General features: G+C 35.2%; 1 protein-coding gene across 1 annotated transcript in view; it reads right to left on the bottom strand.

The window, feature by feature from the left end:
* The window catches only part of MAN1A2 (mannosidase alpha class 1A member 2), a 166,729-nt gene that overhangs the window by 48,604 nt on the left and 95,732 nt on the right, over positions 1–22,393 (bottom strand). Inside the window, exons 6-8 of the mRNA XM_065878155.1 lie at positions 11,601–11,695; positions 5,093–5,216; positions 1,592–1,685 (exon numbers count right to left, since the gene is read on the bottom strand). Of these exons, the coding sequence (XP_065734227.1) occupies positions 1,592–1,685; positions 5,093–5,216; positions 11,601–11,695 (313 nt within the window). The remainder of the gene's footprint in view (positions 1–1,591; positions 1,686–5,092; positions 5,217–11,600; positions 11,696–22,393) is intronic.

Raw genomic sequence — 22,393 nt, 5'->3', positions numbered from 1 at the left:
ATAAATAACTCCAAAATTGTAAATTACCTCTCTATATATACATATATATGTGCTGGGTGTGTGTGTGTGCGTTTGTGTATATCTATCTATCTATCTATATATATATCTGAAAATTTCTTCAGAATAAATGCTTAGAAATGAGTCACTAGTTCAAAGGTCATACAAATTTTAATACTTTTTTTTTAAAGAAGATATTGGGGGTAGGAGTTTATTAATTTATTTTTGCTGTGTTGGGTCTTTGTTTCTGTGCAAGGGCTTTCTCTAGTTGTGGCAAGTGGGGGCCACTCTTCATCGTGGTGCGCGGGCCTCTCACTATCGCTGCCTCTCTTGTTGCGGAGCACAGGCTCCAGACGCACAGGCTCGGTAGTTGTGGCTCATGGGCCTAGTTGCTCCACGGCCTGTGGGATCCTCCCAGACCAGGGCTCGAACCCGTGTCTCCTGCATTAGCAGGTAGATTCTCAACCACTGCGCCACCAGGGAAGCCCTAATACTTTTTGAAACACTGGATACAGGGATGTGTCCACTTCCTTTATAGATTTAATAGATAAAGAACAGTGTCTTCTGTTTAAAAGCTTCATTGATTTGATTAGGGACTTGGTGAAGTGGGAAGACAGAGGGACAAAGGTCTCTGATGACCAGTCTCTGGAGATGCTACAAATATGGTACTACAGATGGCAGTCTTTTGTACATTCTAGTAAAGTAGCACCAGTCTGTACAGAAAGAGTGTACTGTTACACTACGTTGTCTCCACGTATCGTCCTCATCAGCACCACTTTTAGGATTAAATATGAACACCTGTATATTGTCCATTTGTGTTTTGTTTTTTTCATGAACAGAAAACATTTATTGTTTTTAAAAAATCAATTCCTTCAAAGATCAATTCTAAAACTCTAATAAGAAAATCACCCCCTCCCCAAACAAAACACTGTCTCCTGAGACAGGAAATCACTTCTACCACAGTCTCACCTAATAATTGGTACATTCCTCTACTATCAATACATCTATCACATTATATTTCAACTACTTCTAAGTGTGTCTGCCTACCCTGCCTGCTAGCCTGAGAGCTGCCTGAATTCAGACCAAGTCCTATATATTCTTTCCCTATCTCCAGTCTCATTCAAGAGCCTGGTGAATAACAGACACTGATACCTTCTTTTAAAATGAATGACCAGACATGGCCTGTCCAAGAGCAATCACCCCATTTTCTAGTCATTTGACATGCTCAACTGTGCTTCATATTCCGCTACTACATACTTATATCAAGCAATGCTCTTATTTACATGAAGATAGAGTTTACAAATAAGGGCTTAAAAGTACAACCCTGCGCAAATGCCACACTATATTTTAGCAAAGTACTTACACGTACCCGAAATAAAATACTCTTGTGAGAGGGGAAATTCATGTTTCCATTTTACAAGTAGAAAACCTGAAGCTACAAGAGATTAGAAACTTGCCAAAGGTAACAGCACTAGCAGATCACAGGGTTATATACTGACTGAGGTTTCTAACACTACATGTAGTATATTTATCAATACATCAAGCACAAGTTTCAATCTTTCAACAAAGCCTCAGTTGTAATAGAAATACTTACACTGACCCCAGCGACCTGTTCGTGGATTTAAATAATTTGGATAAAGACCATTTGGACGATCCATTTTCTGAAGTAGTTTCCGAATGTGCATGACCTAATAAGCAAAGTGAAATTAAGAATGCAATTATTGAAAATAAAATCATTAAGGTTTTATATTAATCTGGGCTTTGTTTTTCTCCTCACTCAGAGCCTACACTGCCATCCCACCCCCAATCTTGTGTGTGTGTGGGGGCGGCGGGGGAGAGACGGTAAGGAAAGGCTTCTAATGACTCATTATTTCTATAAGATGAAATATGAGCATTATTTAAAAGTCAACAAATAAAAATACAAAGAAAAGAGCACAGACGGAAACCAATTTAAATTCCAACATTGTACTATCCAGAAATAGCCATCAGAAACATCGGTGATAAACAATCATTCCAGACATATTCAATGTATGCATAACTAAACATAAAATCAGAAATAATTTCATAATAGGACATTTGTAATAAAAAAGTGTGAAACCACGCTGAAGCTAATAGATGAAAAAGTAAATAAAGTAAAACTAAACTGCTAAACTTTGAATATTGATCCCATAATAGATATCCCTATATTTCTAAAATTCCTAAACTTCCAATTCCTAAAAGATATCCTGAAGTTAAGGGGGGGGAAATCATGAAACATATTAAGAAGCTAGAGACTTTCCCAGGGACTTTGTTTTAATTCATCTCTAGATTGGATGATGGATTTTTTAAGTGCTTAAAAAAAAAAAAAAAGCACAAAGGTATACCATTTCTTATATTCTTATTTGAGAATGTTATCTTCTCATCTGAAGGATAACTTAATTGGTATAAATGACTTGGGGAAACATTTTCTTTTTCACAGGACCTTATATGTACTTCACTATTTTCTGGACTTGAGCATTATAACATTAATCCTTTTAACACAAAGTTCCCAATCATCTTTCACTCAGCTGGAATCTGTCATCATGCAGTTTTAGGAGTGGGCTCAGGGATGCTTATTACCTGTGTTCTTTCATGTTTGAGACCAACTCTATGTACAACAATCTCAATCTGAATAATTCCATGAACCAGGTTTAGTCAGTTCAGGATGATGTTGTTATGAAAGACGAAAAAATTAGTGTTCTTTTGTCTCCTGAAAATTATGCATACATTGAATCCTCTCTGCTTCTCTTCTACATCTATTATTTCCTTTCTAAATCTTTTTATCTATCTTTTCATTTCCATACTTTTACTAGCCTGTCTCAATTTTGTCTTCTAAGTCTTACTGTATTCTGAATGCTTTCTTTGTATTGCTTCCATTTTGCCCTTCATTTTGACGATAACTTAATTTTTTCTTACACTTTATTAATGATATCACATCTTATATTCTTGTTTCACAGAGATGAGCGCTTCATTATCTTCTCTCTCATGGTGATGTTTGGTCCAGGTCTTCAATTGCTATTTTCTGATAAGCATTTTTTGGCCATCATTTATTTTTCACATTTTTTCCTTCTTTTTTTTTCTGGTAATATTTTTGTATAAATTCTATACATGTTCTTTTTTGATGACTTACTCATTACTATTTTTTCCTGAACCAGCAATTCACATGAGTTTTGACATAAAAGGATAAGTAGAGTCCAAATGTGAATGTGCTTTTTTAAGCCTTTGCTTCTCCTCAGGCAACTGAAACTAGCAATGCAGCACTACGCATATTAGAGAATCTGTCATTCGTTCTCTTCCCTCACCAAAGTGTATGGACACAAATACAGCTTGTCAGTGAGATTCCTAACTGAATTCTGTTTTTCTAGCTTCTCAACACATCATATTTACTGGGGTCCAAAGAAGCATCCACCATCGGTCTGTGATCCTGTTCTCATTGCTGCTAATGAGGATTTGGTTTTGTACCTCAAGATGTACCACTTATTCTAGAGAACTGCTCTATTAGCTTTTTTTTTTTTTTTTGCCATCACATGTTTATGACATGAGGCTACAGCCTTTCCTTCTTACATGGTTATTGATGAATTTTTGCTGGTCTTTATTATTTTCACTGTTATTGTTCATTTAATCAGGAAAGGGAAAATTCTGTGATCTGGCTCCATTTTGCTATCTTTAACTGAAAATTCTTCTCAGTTGATGAAATATTTCATACACAGAAAGGAATATATATAGATTCTACTCACACCTCAATTTAAGAAATACAACACTATATAACCTTTGCTGTTCTGTTTACTGCTACCCATTCACATACCACTGCCCTTGTCCTAGATATCATCACGGCTCTGAATTTTATGTTCATCATCATCCTGATTCTATTAAAATCACTTTTGAATCCCTAAATGATATTTTGTTCAGCTCTGCTTCTGTAAACTTTATGAAAGTTGTATTATACTCTTTTGATTGATGAATGTGACCATAATTTATTTTCACTGCTGTAGTAAATCTTATCGTATAAATTGCTAATATAAACAATGTTTTTATGTATATGATATAAATGTACATACCGAAGAGTGGAATTGCTGGGTTATAGAGTATTTGTATTTTCAACTTTATTAGATTTTGTCTTTTAAATTTAAACCTTTAATGCTCCTAGAATTGTTATAATCTACAATGCTACCGCTGTTACAACATTTCCACAAGTATGTGGGTCTGTTTAAGGGCTGTTTATTCTGTTCATCAGTCTTACTTGTCTCTATACACCAACACTATACTGTTAGTGTTGATAACTGGGTAATACAAACCCACCCAACATGTTTTTCTTCAGGAATATTTTGAATGTTTCTCTTCTATTTAAATGCTAGAAGTGTATAGTCAAGTTCCATTAAAAAAAAAAAAAGGCAGTGGGGAACTGATTGGCATTTAATTGATGTATAGATCAATCTGGAGATGACTGAAATTTTTATGATATTGTTTTCCTATACATGAACATAATACATCTCTCGATTTATTTAGGTCATCTTTAATGTCACTTAATAGTTTTGAACTTTGTTTATCTTTTGTTAGATTTATTTGTGGGAAACTTATACTTTTATCCTACCACATAAGATACGTTTTTATAAATGATACTTTCTTGCCTGCTGTACCTGGTACAGAGAAATTCTACTGATTTTTAATATTTATATTGACCTTTTATTCAAAATATAAATTAAGCTCTTATTTCTAATAATTTATATGTAATTGTCTTAATATTTTAGGTAATCATCTAATCTGTGAAAAGTTACTGTTTTCTTTCTTCCTTTTCAATTCTTTACCTTTTTGTTCATTTTGTTTGTCTCATCTTGCCATGCTGACTAGAAACTTCAGCACAATGCTAAATAGAGATCGTAATGGAATTTTTAAAAAACTTACTAGTGGTTATATCTTCTCAAATAACAGTAAATATTTTAAATATGTTCTAAATAGAAGGGACATTTCTTTACATAATTTTAAAAAAGGCAAACATTTCCTAAGCTTTAATCAAATCTTTGGGGTAGAATCCTAAAGGATTCTTTTATAACAAGGAAAAGAAGGCAAGAAAACTAACCTTTTTGTAGTAAATCGGGTTTCCTGTCAAGTAGCTGAGGTGGACAAACTCCATATGCAGTGTACCAAATTCAGCAAGAATGCTGCTACCTGCAGATGCCCAGCCCCAGTTTCGCCCTACTCCACTGAATGAAAGAAAAGGTAAAAGGAGACAGGATTGGGAAAAAAAATGAAACATTTTTTTAATGAATACATAAATTTTAAATATATCTCTTAGAAATTATTATCTCAAACAATAGATTACTTATATCTAAAATTTTATTATTTTTAAATTATTGTTAATAGAATATCCACATGTTCTAAAAATCAAAACAATGTAGAAAAGTATACATTAAATATATTTCAGCCCATTCTCATCTCTCTTCCCCTTACAGGCTCCAAATATAATCATTCATTAGCTTATGTATAAGTACAGAAATTTCTATGCATATATAAGCAATCCAAATATATATTCTTATTTTCCTCCTTTCTTAAACAAAACATAGCAAAGTATACTTACTGCTCTGTATGTCGGATTTTGCTATTAAGATGCACCTCAGTAGGCATTCCATATCAGTTCATAAACAACTTTCTCATTTTATTTTTTTAATAGATGCACAGAATTCCATGACATTAATGACTTTCAATTGAAATGTCTCACCTCAGAGGCATATGAAAATGTGTGAGAGCATTTTGAGTTGTTTCAAACCTTGAAGGTGCAACTTACAGTTATTGTGCTGGGGCCAAAGATGTAACATGACAGTATCCTGATAAAGAACTGTCCTGCCTCAAATGCTCATAGTGCCTGTATGAAAACTACTATGTTATATGAATAGACATAACTTATTTAATCAATCCTCTATAGTGGTCCTTTGGCAAATTTCTAATATTTTGCTATTATGAAAACTTTTATAGTGAATAATCTTGGGTACATTTCATTTGTGCAGATATATGTCTAGGATATCTTCTTACTTTTTTGCTTTTTTTTTTAGCCTGCCTTATAAATTTTTTTGGAAGCCAAACTATATAAATGAAAAACTGTAGTCTTTTTGGATGTTATCTTCTTTCTCAGAAGGTTAAGTTTCCTGTCAAACATAGGTTGAGTATAGGCTGATTACCTTGGTTTTAGGCTTTGTTAAGGGTAGTCTATTTCAGTTTTACCTCTCCCTCTAGGAAGTGGCCCTCTGGGATCTCAGCTGAAAGCCTGGAGTGTTTATCAAGGGCCCTTCACCTTGGAAGCTTTAAACACTAACCTCTGTCTTCCCAGTACCATGTACTTGTTAAACTTTCCCCTTTATATCTACTTGTATACTGGCAATTCAATTTGATATGCTTTATTTATGTGTTGAGAAAACATTAAAATAGATATCAGGGTATATCACTACCTTGCTGAAAGTTCGTTAATTTTTTGGTGCTATTTTTATATTGTTTTTGAAATTATGATAGGCAAATGCCAGTAACATATTTTTTTGAAGCCAGACATGAGAATCAAGGAAGAAATATGGATACAGTAACTATGTAGGATAGTCATTCATTTCACAAATATTAAGTGCCTACTATTATCTGGGACATATAGTAGTGAACCTGACATATAACATTCCTGTTCCCATAATAAGTAAGACCATTTTAATAGTGATAATTGTTATGAAGAAAATTAAATAGAGTGATAGAATACTGAGTACTAGCAATGGAAAATGAGTTCGAAGACTTTATGTATAATGTTCAAAGAGTTTCTAAAATGACACAGTTTAAACTGAGACCTGAATGACGAGAAGGAGCTAGTGATGAACAGGTACAGAAGAAGAGAATTCCCAGCAGAGGAAATAGCAAACGCAATGGCCCTGAGGAAAAAGTTGGCTAGTGTGGCTGGAGTTCAGGAAGGAGAAGTGAATGATACAGAATGAGGTTAGAAAGCTAGGTAAAATCCAGACTGTGCAGAAATTCTGTAGGCTATGGTGAAATTTAAAGTTTTTTTAATTTTAAGTATGATGGAACATCATGGAGAATTTTAAGGAATGTAACATAATATTTAAAGAATAAAGCATACCATTTAGAAAGATTACCTAGGTGTCAGCATGGCGAATGGATTATAGCAAAGTCAAGTATAAACACAAAATCCCATTTCCATGTAAAAACTTCTGTCCCAAAGTCCCAAATGAAAGTTTCATTCATAGTGCATTTAAACATCTCAAAATACTAAATTCTAAACAAGATTTTTCACTTTTTATTTTACAGACAGCCTCACAGCGCCCTCCACCTTGGCAGGCTTAAACACTAACCTCTGTCTTGCCAGTACCATGTAGCTGTTAAATTAGCTTCCAAATGCTGTTATCTAGTTCTTTTGAGTCCCCCTGCATGGGCAGGTATAGAATCAGCCAACAATTTGAAGAAAATTTGTACATAAATTTTGGGGCTTTTCCTCTGCAATTCCTTCCTGTCTTGAGACACTGTCCCTCATACCTCAGCCATTCTGGCAGCTCCAAGACCTGACCATAGTCTTCTTTGCCCTAAATGACTGCTACATTAGGCTTGGCTTCAATTGCCCTGCACCATAATTTAGAATATGCCCTCGGGGGTAAAGCCAGTGTTTCTACGGAGATGACCTTCTCTTAGGATCACAGCCCCTTGTGTCCTCCCTTCGTTAGTTGCTCTCTAATCCCTTCAAACCATCTTGCTGACCTTTTATGATTGTTTTCCGTGGGAGAGTTAACCTGATATAAGCTATTCCATGGCTGGAACTGGAAGTCTAGATTAATTATTCAAGTAGCAGAGTTCACAGGTTATTCCTACTACAACTCTAAACCATTCTCTAAGGTCTTTTCTACTTTTAGGAGGAAGTAAAAAATATAAATCTTTCTCTCATAGAAGGATTGATGTTATTGGTTTTCTATCTTTTAGCACTAGCTGACTTTTTAAACTCTGTATCACCTAGATAAATATTATATTAGGTAAGTCAAATGACAAGAATGGAATAATGATGAGGTTTTTTTAGACACAAGAACCATATCTTATAATTACCACTAAAGTGTAAGCAGAATAGAGTAACACATGATTTGGTAGAGGAGCTGAAATAGATGTCGAAGATAAGGATAATAATCTTAACTACTGATGTAGCACATAGGCTCCTAGTCCTGCCATTAATTAACTGTAGGACCTTGAGCAAGATATTTGCCTTCTCTGACCCAGGAGTCCCACTCCTGGGCATATACCTAGAGAAAACCATAATTCCAAAAGTTACGTGCACCCCAGTATTCACTGCAGCACTATTTACAACAGCCAGGACATGAGAGCAACCTAAATGTCCATCAACAGAGGAATGGATAAAGAAGATGTGGCACATATATACAATGGAGTATTACTCAGCCTTAAAAAGGAACAAAATTGTGCCATTGGCAGAGACATGGATAGACCTAGAGACTGTCATACAGAGTGAAGTAAGTCAGAAAGAGAAAAACAAATATCATATATTAACGCACATATGTGTAATTGAGAAAAATGAACCTATTTGCAAAGCAGAAACAGAGACACAGATGTAGAGAACAAATGTATGGACACCAAGTGGGGGAGGGTGGGATGGACTGGGAGATTGGGACCGACGTATGTACACTACTATGTATGAAGTAGATGGCTGGTGAGTACCTACTGTATAGCACAGGGGAAGAATAAAAAAGAAGGTACCATGTTTGCAGGACATATATTAAGTTAACCTTAAAAATGCATTCCAATATACATTAGGTGCAGACAAATACTGTTTGATTCCACTTATATGAGGTACCTAGAATAGTCAAATTCATAGAGTCAGAAAGTACACTGGTAGATGTCAGGGGCCGGGGGTGGGGATTGGGGAGGGGGAATGGGGAGTTAGTGTTTAAGAGGGACAGAGTTTCAGTTTAGGAAGGTGAAAAATTCGGGAGATGGATGATAGAGAGAGTTGCACAATATGAATGTACTTAGTGCCACTGAACTATATAGTTAAATATGGTTAAAATAGTTATGTTTTTTATTATGTGACATTTACCACAATAAAAAAAAAAGATATTTGCTTTCTGTGAGACTCAGTTTCCTTATCCATAATGTGAGAATTCATGACACCTAGTTCACATGGTTGTTAGGAAATTAAATGACATTTAAGATTGTGAAAACACCTCACAAAAAGCCTAGTAAGAATAGTATCTAATGAGTTTTTGAATAATTTTATTCTAAGTTATTTTAACAGTTTACCTAGAGAAAAAAACTTCCTCAATCTGATAAAGGCAATTGATTAAAAAATCTACAGCCAACATCATATTTGATGATTTTTTTAAAAAAAGCAGTATTATAAAAACATTTTATGGAAATCTAGAAGACTATAATATATAGGTGAAGACAATCTTTTTAACCAAGACTGAAAACCCCGAAGTTATAAAAGATATATTTGAATATATAAACATCTAAAACTTAGGAATGAAAAATTATTATAACTAAAGATAACAAACAAGTAGTAGAACAGGGAAAAAAAATAATTCTATAATCTACAAGACTCTTTTATAAACTAACTAGAAAAAGACAAACAATCCAATCAATGCTAGGAACAGACAATTCACAAAAAACAAATCTAGATGTTCAACAAATTTATGAAAAGATGCTCAAATTCACTAAGCAGAAAATACAAATGAAAATAACAATAGTAACACTTTATAGCCATCAGTCTCTTGAAAATTAAACAGAACATATACTTGTAGACATTTTGGTACTCACACACTGTTGATGGAAATATGATGACCTACAGCCTTTTGGAAAACATCTGGGGAGTAACTACTAAATTTAAAAATACATATATGCTTTGATCCAGCAATTCCACACTTGGGAATCTATCCCACAAAGATAAAAGAGACATATGCCCTTTGATACAGCAATCACATTCCTAAGAATCATTTTCAGAGAAAATTCCCCACTACACAAGGACACATATAACAGGATGCCATTGTAACAATGTTTATGGTAGCAAAATAATGGAAATAAACAAATACCACTGATATGGAATGATGATTAAACAAATTATGGTATAACCTATGTGTTATAATACATCCTATATTCCACTAGGTAGTCATCACAAAGATTGATTTAAAGTTCTGTGGCATGACCTGGAAGAGTATTTCCGTGAGATTTTGTTGAGTGAGAAAAATAAGAAGTAGAAAAGCAAGTATCCAAACAAACCATAAAAAATGTTAAAAGCTCCACCGGTATCTATGTTTGTGCTTCGATATGCTGCATATCATATTGTAGGAGATAAATAATGTTAGATTATTAACATGAGTTGGCTTTCAGACAGCAAAATTGGAAGAAAGTCTGTTTGTGAGACACATGTAGAACTCAATCAAAAACAAAAACCTTTAAAAAATAGGTAAATAATTACATCTGTGGTCGGTAAACCCAAGTAAAATACGTATGTGTATGAATATATACAAAGAAACAACATGAAAATTAAACTTATGTTCAAGACATGGTCCTTGAAAACCCTTCTATTTTCATCTCAATCTAAGTTTGAAGTTCCGCAATGCTGGATTTTTCGGTTGTTTTCTATATAGACAAATAATAATAATAATAACATCCTGCAGTCTTTCTTCATCTGAGACTTAAGTTGTAAGCTAATTAAGTTAAAATTCTTATTATCTAAGAAAGTTATATGATATGACTCTGACAATGCTACTGAAGGAAACATCAGAAAACCTATCATGAAACTAAGGACAGAGAACAGGTATGTGACCACATCCTTTTGTGGAGGTTGGTCTGGAACTCTAGCTAGCTTTTTCCTCACAAACAGGGAGTTTACATTATATATATTGCATGACATCAAAGAATAGTAAAGCTAGATGTCATGTTCAGTATTAAATACTGATTTCTCAGTGAAAATTAAAACTTTATAAAGTTCTCCATTAGAAATGACTAAAACAGATTAGTTTTCCCAAATAAAGCTGTCACAGAATCATGCCTCACTTTGAACTTCAACAGTGTAAATACCATAAAAAGGACCCTATAGTCAACGTCAGGAATTATGTCTTCTTTTATCATCAGTAAGACATTCAGCAATAGGAAGTCCTGATTTTAAGGTATACTGTGTTCCATTTTGACTTAGAAGAAGATCAACATGCCGTGTACATAAAACAAAAGAGGGAAAGCACTTTGAATCCATTACAGCACTAAATGGAAATGAATAAGCAAATCATAAAGAACCAACTATTTTGTAAGAGACAGAAATCTAGACTTAGAGAAACAAGCAGTAGAAACTGGAATACAGTTACAGCAAGCGAACTGTTTCAAAGTAAAGAACATATTTTAAAAATCAGACAATATTTTAAAGAAATATGCTTCTGTACATATGAAGAGAAAAACAGTTTGCTTCTGTACATATGAAGAGAAAAACAGTTTAAGTCTTAGAAAGTATGGTGGGGGCTGATCATTAGAAATTTCTAATACCTTTTTAAAGGGTCAAAAAATCAGTTAATCTAATTTCTTTAGAACAGGAATAACCACATAAAAATAGAATTTACCTTTTCAGATTCACCATTGCCCAAGGAATCCCCGTAGGTGTGTTAAAGGCAGGAAGGAGTTTCTCAGCCAATTGGACTGCTTTAATCTTGAATATCTGAGATAAAAACATGAACATTCATAAATTATGAAATTACTGTCGTCAATAACATTTCCTGGTCTCTTATAGGATGCACACCACAATGTACTGGATACATGAAAGTACGAGGGAAAAAAATGGTATCTCTTTTGGTACCACAGAGCATACAGCAATCAGAGAAAATGGTTGTAAAGTGGATGGATACTGAGGAAAAAGCTACCCAACGTGAAATGGCCAGAAACTGCAATTAATTGAAAGGGAAAGACATGGTTTTGGTGTTGATATTATCTTTATTTTCAACTGGGAAAAAAATCTGAGAGAAAACACTAGGCTATGAAATCTTCATCCATGGTATACAAGCTTAGTACAAATATTAAAACAAAAGAAAGAGATGCAACCCAATTTGGATAAATGCCCTTGAATTACCATAAGCTTGTTAATACCTCAACATTCTCCATTAAGGTTCAGCCACATTTATTAAAAGAAAAGAAAATGTTTATGTTCACATTCCAAGTTTATTTTATGAGTTATAAATGCTTCATCCCTTGGTCCCAGCTGCTGCCTTTTTTGGTACAAAAAACAATAAATTGGGCCCCCCTGGTGATGCAGTGGTTGGGAGTCCGCCTGCCGATGCAGGGGACACGGGTTCGTGCCCCGGTCCGGGAAGATCCCACATGCCGCAGAGCGGCTGGGCCTGTAAGCCATGGCCGCTGAGCCTGCGCTCCGCAACGGGAGAGGCCACAACAGTGAAAGGCCCACGTACCGCAAAACAAACAAACAAACAAAAAAACCAATAAATTGCCTAAATATCAATGGCTCTCAAACTTTCAAAACCATGTACTATTACCAAGACGTATATAATAAGATTTCTAATATTCTTAGCATATACCAACAGATTTGTGTACCTCATTTTGAAGACTACTGACTTAATAGAGACTCAAAACTGAGATTAGGTCATAATATCCTACTAGGAAAAGTGGCATGTTCTTCTATATGCCCCAAATCTGTCCTCTCTCAAATTAATTTCAAATTCATTGGACATTTAAGGTTCCATCTTTTCACTGCAGTCAAGTATTTTTGTTAAAATATTATTAGATTTTTCAAATAAGTAAGTAGTTGAAAGCCAGGACTAGATCAAAATTCTAAAAGTGACAGTATATTAACAAAGCATACCAACATTACTGGGGGTATAAATTAGAGAGGAGTATGTGCAAGTAGAAAAGCAATATGATGTTAAGATATTTTTCAAGGTTCCTTAAATAAGGAAAAGCTCAGCAGAACTTTTAATTAGATATTCTCATATATCTACAATTTACCATTTCCTTGAATACTTACTTTAACACAAAAATACCAGTGAAAAATGTAACAATGTAAAAAAATGTAAAAAGGTAAAAGTTTTAATAATTTTCTCATATTCATTCCATTAACTCAGAAAAGCAAATGGAAAACTCAGTTCTCTCTGTATTAACATTTGTTTGTTAGTAAAGAGAAATTACATTATACAGTAAAGAGTATTGCTTCTTTACCTCATGCTTTACCATGAGGACAAAGGGACTAAGTTCTTATCTAAGAACTAATATTAATGCTATGTATTTGTTAATCACATATTATCACATCTTTTACATATAAAACTAATATTCAAAATAGTAAATTAACTTATAAACATAAGCTTTTTCTAAACAGAAAGCATTCTCATTTCACTTCCAGAAGTAATTAGTGACACATTTTCTAATTTTCAACTTCTTATGTCAGTTAACATATATAGTAACCAATTATACTACACGATGCCAAAAAACACCACCCTTATGTCATTGAGAAAAAATTCCTTATATAGAATTCTTAATTTATTCAGGAATATAAAAAATCTTTAATGATAAATATACCACAGCCTTACACTCCTTTTTTGCAGAAACATAGTTTGGCAGACAACAGCAGTAGCTAATTTAAAACAAATTAGTTAGTATGCAATTCAGGCAAATAATATAAAATCCAAAAAGTGTCAAAGTAAAACCTAAGTCCCTTTTCCAGTCCTATTCCTTGACCACACAGTTCCTTCTATTGATACAATGCAAATAGCTATCGATTCCTCAAATGTCTAGTAAATATTTTGTGCTAAATCAGTTCTATGGTATACATGGCTCCTAGCATGTCACATCAAATCCTCATTTTCCATTTCTCAGAAATAGAAATTCTATTACAGTTTATACACACATGTCTTTGTCTTTGTCTTTCAAACACAGAATATCATATACTCTAGGCTCAACTTGCTTCTTTCATTTATTGTACCTTGGAGATCTTTCCAAATCATTCCACATCCTTCTCTTTAGTGGCTGCAGAATTTCCCCTGTATAGATCATACTGTAATTTATTTAGTCAGTCTCCTATTGCTAGACTTATGTTTCCAAACTATGTGACTCTATATGATAAATTCCAAGAGTGGAATTACTGAATCTATGGGTACATTTATTTGTAATTTTAATAGTTAATGCCAATTTGTTCTCTACACATTTCACAAATTTATATTTCTACCAGAATTTATGACCAGCTGTTTCCCTGTATTTTTGTTAACATAAAAGTTGTCAAACTTCTGATTGCTGCTAATCTGATAATTGAAAAAGGATACTCCATTGTCCTTTTTATTTTCATTTTTTTTATTATGAATGTGGTAGATACTCAACACTCACTCAAATCTTTCACGCATACCTTCATACATTGCAGAGGATGGATAACTATACATAACATTTTCCAGAATCCACTCCAGCTAAAGCTCGAGACAAGGCCTAGGCATTGCTGAGTATACATAAATATGCAATATTTGGAAGGAAGAAGTAAATGATCTGAAGCAGTGATCTCTCAAGCACAGTGGTGACAATGTCTGATTCTTCTGTGGTAGCTCTGACAGAAGTTCCAGTGACTGGTGCCTAGCTTCAAAGGTAACATGTGGGCAACAGAGGGAATGGATCATACCATGAAAGCCACATGGTATGCTTGAGCATTTCTCCTGCCTGCATGTTTCCAAGCTATATAACAAAAATATCTGATTTCATGGCCTTCCCAAAGATTCTGTTAGCTGGCCAGTACCTTCTAATAAATCACTAGATAAAACAGATTGTTTTCTGCAACTGGGACTCTTGACTAATGAGATGATGAAAGTGAATCAATTATTTACATGTTTAAGAGCTTCAACAACACTTAAATGAAGATTTCTAAGATATTTATTTATAGAAAAAAAAACTTTTATGTATTCATTGTCCATGATGTAAAATCTCCCAGTTATTTTTACCAGAACAAATTGTAAGTAATGGAACTATGCTAAAACTGGTCCTAGGTTTAGAAAAATTAGGACTAGAAGAATTACCTAGGTCTGGAAGAATTGGAGGAAATGGGATTAAACAGGTAAAATGTGGCAAGACTATGAAGAGCTTTAAAACATAAGCAATGAAATTTAGGGTAACACAACAGATAACACAGAAGCACTATAGATTCTTGAGGAGGGAAGTGATATTAGAATCCATGTACACTTTTAGTTGTTCTTTTCTAATTGGAGTATTTACTAAAGTAATAATCTGTTTTCAACCTAGTAGAGTTAGAATGTAAAATAGAAATGGAGAGTTCGTAACACTCAAATGACTTCCCACCTCATTCAGAGTAAAAGCCACAGCTCTTTAAAAGGCTGCAGAATATGTTTTTTCCAAATAAATCTATTACTTCTGTGGCCTCACTCCCTTTCTCCCCGCTCCAGTAACCTTCTTCAGCCCCACTAACCTCTTTTATTATTCTCTGAGAATGCCAGTTATGCTTTCTCTTCACTAACTTTAACTTTCATTTGCTGTTCTTTTCAACTAAATGCTCTTATAAACGAAATCCTCAAGGCTCTCTCGTATCACCTGCAGCTCTTTACACAAATGTTATCTTCACATGCACTCCCTGATCATCCTATTTGAAATTAAAAACCCCTTATCCCTTTCCATGCTTTATTTTTCTCCTGAGCACTTAACACTAACAGCGTATATGTGTGTGTGTAAGTGTGTGTATACACACACTCTCTCTCCCATATATACTTTGTTTATTGCCTTTTACCCTCACAGCAGAATGTAAGCCACGGTTGAACAGGAATTTTTTTCTTGTATTCACTGTTGTATCCTTAGTACCTAAAAGAGTGCCTAGTGTATTCAACATGCTCAACAAGTGTTGAATGAATTTATTTAAGAAGCCAAAGTGGGGCTTCCCTGGTGGCGCAGTGGTTGAGAGTCCGCCTGCCGATGCAGGGAACATGGGTTCGTGCCCCGGTCCGGGAGGATCCCACATGCCGCGGAGCGGCTGGGCCCATGAGCCATGGCCGCTAGGCCTGCGCGTCCGGAGCCTGTGCTCCGCAACGGGAGAGGCCACAACAGTGAGAGGCCCGCGTACCGCAAAACAAAGTGTACAGAGATTTAAAGTAAACAAGTAAATTATCTTCTCTCTCCTCCATACCAACCCCATCTCCCTGAGATATTCAATGTTAACATATGAAAGTTTTAAGGCCTCTTTACAATATTCTACAAAAATGTTGGGTTGATGATGATGATGATGATAATGGCAAGCATATATATTAATCCATTTAATCCCCACAACAACCCAATGAGGTAAGTATTATTGTTACTCCCATTTTACAGGGTTGAAACTGAGGTATAAAACAGAGAAGTTAACTTGCCCAAGGTCATACAGTGGTAAGTCTGAATTTAAACCCAGGCAGTGCAGCTCAAGTTCATGTACTTGCTTTACTATTTCACTATATTAGATATAAATACAGATACAGACATAGACATATTTTATACTGTGCTTTTTTTCATTTCCTGCTACTAACATAGTATCATAAGTACCTTTCCAATTTTTACAAAACTGCCTAATTTACTGTATCCGTTTCCTCTCCTACCACTCACTACTCCACCTATTTCAACCTAGTTTCTGCTCCCATCATTTTACTTAAAGGGATCTTGCTAAGGATTAGCCACACATTTGAGCAAAGAGCATTTTCAGACATTATTGACCAGTTCCTCCTTAAAATACTTCCCTTGTATTTAATAATACTACAATCTCCCTGCCTCCTTCATTGACTCATCCTCCTTATACTTGACCTTTAATGTGGTGCTTCTTGAGGGTTGATTCTAGGTCTCCTCTTCCTTTTCTAAATTGTCTCCCTGAGCAAGTTCATGTGTGCCTGTTTTCAATTATCAGCAAAGCAAATGACTCCCAAATTTATATCACCAGTCAACACCTCTCCAGTGAGTACCAGATCCATTACATCTGTCTACTACTTATTTCTACTTAAATATAGCAAAATCCCCTCAAATTCAAAACACCTGAAACAAACTGATGAGATTCCCCTCCCAATCCAGTATTCTTAAAGTTTTCAATATCTAGTAACTGCCCCACCATCGGTCTAGTACCAAAACCCAGAAAACTGGAGGCGGGACCAACTCCTCCTTCTGCCTCACTTCCCCCTGCAAAATATCACCCAATCCTTTTGAATTTATCTTCCTTGATATCATTTACCTCTCTCATCTCTACAACCCATCTTAGTCCAAGCTGCTATTATTATTTGCCCCAAATACTTCAATGGCTAACTGACTGGATGAATGGAAACACACACACACACACACACACACACACACAAGCTATTGGTCTATAACTTGCTTTCATCACTAAATATATCAAGCCTATGTTTACTGGTTGAAATATATCAAACTTATGTTCATAGTTGTACAATATTCTATAGTAGTAGATGTATCAATCTATTTAACCATGCCCCCAGATGAATATTCAGGTCTTTGCAAACACTGGCCTACTACATGTTTTCAAACATTGGATACTACAAACACTAATGCAATGAAAAAAATCCTTCTGAGTATACCTTATGTATCCCCATTGTTACTTTCAGATAATACATTCCTAGAAGTGCGTTAGTGGGTCAGAGAATTTTAAATTTTAAATGCTTACTTGACACAAGCGAAATAATTTTCCAAAAAGTTTGTATTGTTTGTATTCTCTCCAACAGCATATCAAACATTTGTTAAAATTTAAATGTATTTAATTAGATACTATACATTTAAAGTGGGTACACTTTATTGTATATAAATTAACTTCATTCAGTAGAGTTGCTTAAAATAAACAAACTTTGAAGTTTTAAGTTCTTTACCAGGCAGAGAATGTGGAAGGGTGATAGTCTATTTCAGGCAGAAAATTATGGTATAGCTTGATAAACATAGGGAAATAAAACAAAGTGGTCTAAATACACAGTTTCATGCATGCGAATTTGGGGCTTCTCCTGTGGCTCTCTCCTGTCCTGGATTTTACCCCTAAATTTCTAGCACCTGTGGTAGCCCTAAACTGTCTTCTGACATGATTTTAAACAGGATTTTTTTACCTTCTCTTTCTGATATTTCACTGTTAGTGTAAAGAAATGCAACAGATTTCTGTATATTAATCTTGTATCCTGTTACCTTGCTGAATTCATTTATTAGTTATAATAGTTTTTGTGTGGATACTTTAGGGTTCTCTATAGAGTATCATGTCACCTGCATATAATGACAATTTTACCTCCTTCCTTCCAATTTGGATACCTTTTGTTTCTTTTTCTTGTCTGACTGCTGTGGCTAGGACTTCCAATACTATGTTGAATAGAAGTGGTGAGAGTGGGCATCCTTGTCTTGTTCCAGCATTTAGCAGGAAGGCTTTCAGCTTTTTGCCATTGAGAATTATGTTGACTGTGGCTTTGTCATAAATGGCTTTTATTATGTTGAGATATGTTCCCTCTATACACATTTTGGTGAGAGTTTTTATCATGAATGGATGTTGAATTTTATCAAATGCTTTTTCTGCATCTACTGGGATGATCATGTGGTAAACTCTAACTTCTGATCAAACAAGTAATCATAATCAACTGTGAATTTGTATTAGTACTGTGACTTTAAACATGTATGAATTTTCATTTAAACATGTATGAATTTCATTTATAGATGAATTTCATCTACAAATATGTAGATGAACTCACATATTTAAGATGAAATGTTGGAGAGTACATTTAAAATGGTATCTAGGTCAGCAAAGCTTAGTGGAATGTTTTATCCAATTACGAACACATCTACAGAAAATGCAGAGGTCAATGGAAATTGCAGTAACTTCTGAAGCAAAAATATAATGAAAATTAGTTCAATAAGGACAATAATGGCTAATATCAGGAAAAATTAACACTGTAACATTTCTCCTTTTTTATTCAGAACTTTAGGGCAAAAAAGGCACACTCTATTTGCCTTAGAAAATACCCCTGGGACTTGCCTGGTGGCGCATTGGATAGGAATCTGCCTGCCAATGCAGGGGACATGGGTTCGATCCCTGGTCCAGGAGGATCCCACATGCTGTGGAGCAACTAAGCCCGTGCACCACAACTACTGAGCCCACACACCACAACTACTGAAGTCCACATGCCTAGAGCCCGTGCTCCGCAACAAGAGAAGCCACTGCAATGAGATGGCCGCGCACCGCAACAAAGAGTAGCTCCCGTTCGCCACAACTAGAAAAAGCCCATGCGGAGCAACGAAGATCCAATGCAGCCAAAAGTAAAAAAGAAAATATCCCTGAACTTATTCAGAAACGATCTTACCTACTGGCAATGAAGTACACAATTGTGTTTTAGTAAAGAAAAAGTTTGCTGTTGTTGTTTCTTTTATTTTGCGTTTATATTCTGTGAAATGTATTAAACTCTACATAACCATTTCTCTATTTTATCTGACAGATTTCAGATGCATTTATCCACATAAATTACACTGTTATCTTACTCAGGAAGGGATGCCACTTTGATAGCCGTTAAAAAATGAGAAAATACTGTAAAAGAAATGTCATATATCTGAGGCTCAAGCAAACATAATAAATCATCAATATTTTTAAACTTGTGAATATTTAAAATAAATAACCTTGTTCTGAGAAAATATTATAAAGATTCACATTTATAATATTAATAAATCACAGGACAGAGGAACACTTTGTTAGGATGGCATATAACCCTCATTTGGTTCCCCATACCAGAACACTGAATGCATGTAAAATGTTTATTCTAGTTACACTCTATCTAAATATAAGAAAGGTGCTTTGCCATGTTATAAATTATAGTTAATTTTCTGTCTTATGTGAGACATAGGAATTTATTGGCTATCCAGTATTAGAATAATCTTATAGTCAGTGTTTTATTTATTTTTAGCAGATTTCAGGGATTTATTTTTGGTTTCCTGGAATAGATATGGATCAGAGCTTTCAATGTAAAATGATCAAGTACGAAAGTAAAATGGTCAGTGAAATCTGATTGTATGAGAACGTCAGAAAAGTAAAACGTTCTCTCTACCTTTTAGTAGACTCTATCCTAAGAAAATAACTTATCTATTTTTAAATAAGTAGAAGGATTTCCCAGCTGTTAGAAACAGTATACTTACCACACGGGAAAAAAGTCAAAGGAAGAGGAAAGAAAAGTAAAGTAGTATCTATTGAGTCAGGTGATATTGTCAGGCACCTTCACATAATTTAATCCCCCCAACAACTCTCAGGTGAACTCTCTAGTTCTTTTATAAATGAAGAAACTTAAATTACAGAAGGTAAATAGCTTGACAAATATTTTTATGAAACGGAGGCAGAGGCAGAACAGAGCCTCAAACCTCTAGCTCCAAAGTACTTCTGCTTCCCTCCACTTCACAATGTTTCTCCCTGAAGTCTGAGGAGTTAAAACTGCAAAAATGGAAATACTGGTGACGTATACTTTTTCAGCGTTTTAGTGTTTTCCTATTACAACAGCAACCAAAATTTCAACATTTTGCTTCAACCTACAGATAAGGAGCCTAATGAAATGGCAGAGGCTGACACTTCTCTTTCATAAGCTGTTCATAGGTAATTTTGAATCATATGCTTTTTGGTATGCAAATTAGTCAACTATACACAAACAATTTAGTATTTCCTCTACATAGTCAGGCATGAAAGTAAGAAAAAAATACTCTATCTCAAAGACATCATACAATGTTTAACCTGGTAAATATTAGGAAGCATGGAGTAGCAAGTAACAGGAGTTCATGGCTGGGAGAGAAACAGGGTGTAGAGGCAGACCCTCTCTGAGGCACAGGCATACAGGGAATGCCTAAAGTGGACAGTGGAGCAAGAGCATTAAGAAAAACTTGCCTGCAAAACAGGCCCACTCTAATTACAAGGTAGTGTTAGAGGAATTTGAAGCCAGTGGTACTTTGTAGGTAACCTTAGCAATAAAAAACCCAAACCTGGTTCAACTCAGACTAAACTGACTGAGCTCCTAACACTAATAGCACAGTCATGCTATTCCAGGCATAAATATTATTAAACTCTGTCTTTACTGTCTCATCCATACATGATATTTTGCATTAAATAAAAAATTATTAAATACTTAAGAAAGCAAGAAAAATTAATCCACTTTCTAGAGACAAAGCAAGTGACAAATCAGACTTAATGAAGTTGAAATAATCATAAAGAATTTTAAATGACTATAATTACTATTGTAAAAGACCTAGTGGATAAGGTGGAAAACATACATGAAGACAACGAGGAATTTTAGCAGAGAAATGAAAACTGTAAAGGTCAAATGAAGTATTAGAAATAATAACTTTAAAAATCAAGGTAAAACAGAGATGCAAAATGCCTTCAACAATGATCCAGCAATCCCACTACTGGGCATATACCCTGAGAAAACCATAATTCAAAAAGACACATGCACCCCAATGTTCACTGCAGCACTATTTACAACAGCCAGGTCATGGAAGCAACCTAAATAAATGTCCATCGCCAGATGAATGGATAAAGAAGATGTAGTACATATATTAAATGGAATATTACTCAGCCATAAAAAAGAATGAAATTGCATCATTTGTAGAGATGAGGATGGACCGAGAGACTGTCATACAGAGTGAAGTCAGAAAGAGGAAAACAAATATCGTATATTAACGCATATATGGAATCTAGAAAAATGGTACAAATGAACCTGTTTGCAAGGCAAAAATAGAGACACAGACATTGAGAACAAACGTATGGACACCAAGGGGGGAATGGGGTGGGGTGAACTGGGAGATTGGGATTGACATATATACACTACTATGTATAAAACAGATAACGAACTGGGTGGTCCGGAAAGTTTCGGTCTGATGCAACCTGGTGTTTGAAGAATGTGCAAAATGTGGAAATGCTACACCTCTGAGGGCAACAACGTTTGGCTCCTTGCCTAAGGAGAGAAACAGGTTGATCCCTTGAGGTAGGCAAGATTCTCAAAGAGGAAATACCCCTTCCCAACTTGTTCCTGACAAGTCAGAACACATTCTTTCTGGCCGTGTGGATGAAAGGCTCTTGGTGCTCCAGCCCAGGAGGCAGGGCTCTGCCTCTGAGGTAGGAGAGCCAACTTCAGGAAACTGATCAACAAGAGACCTCCCAGCTCCACATAATATTAAACGGTGGACATCTCCCAGAGACCTCCATCTTAACACCAGCACCCAGCTTCACTCAACGACCAGCAAGCCACAGTGCTGGACAACCTATGCCAAACAACTAGCAAAACAGGAACACAACCCCACCCATTAGCAGAGAGGCTGCCTAAAATCATAACAAGGCCACAGACACCCCAAAACACACCACCAGACGTGAATCTGCCCACTAGAGAGACAAGACCGAGCCTCATCC

The sequence above is a fragment of the Phocoena phocoena genome, chromosome 1 (genome assembly GCF_963924675.1).
Source record: "Phocoena phocoena chromosome 1, mPhoPho1.1, whole genome shotgun sequence".
Taxonomy (NCBI): Eukaryota; Metazoa; Chordata; class Mammalia; order Artiodactyla; family Phocoenidae; genus Phocoena; species Phocoena phocoena.
This window is presented reverse-complemented; position numbering and strand designations above follow the sequence as displayed.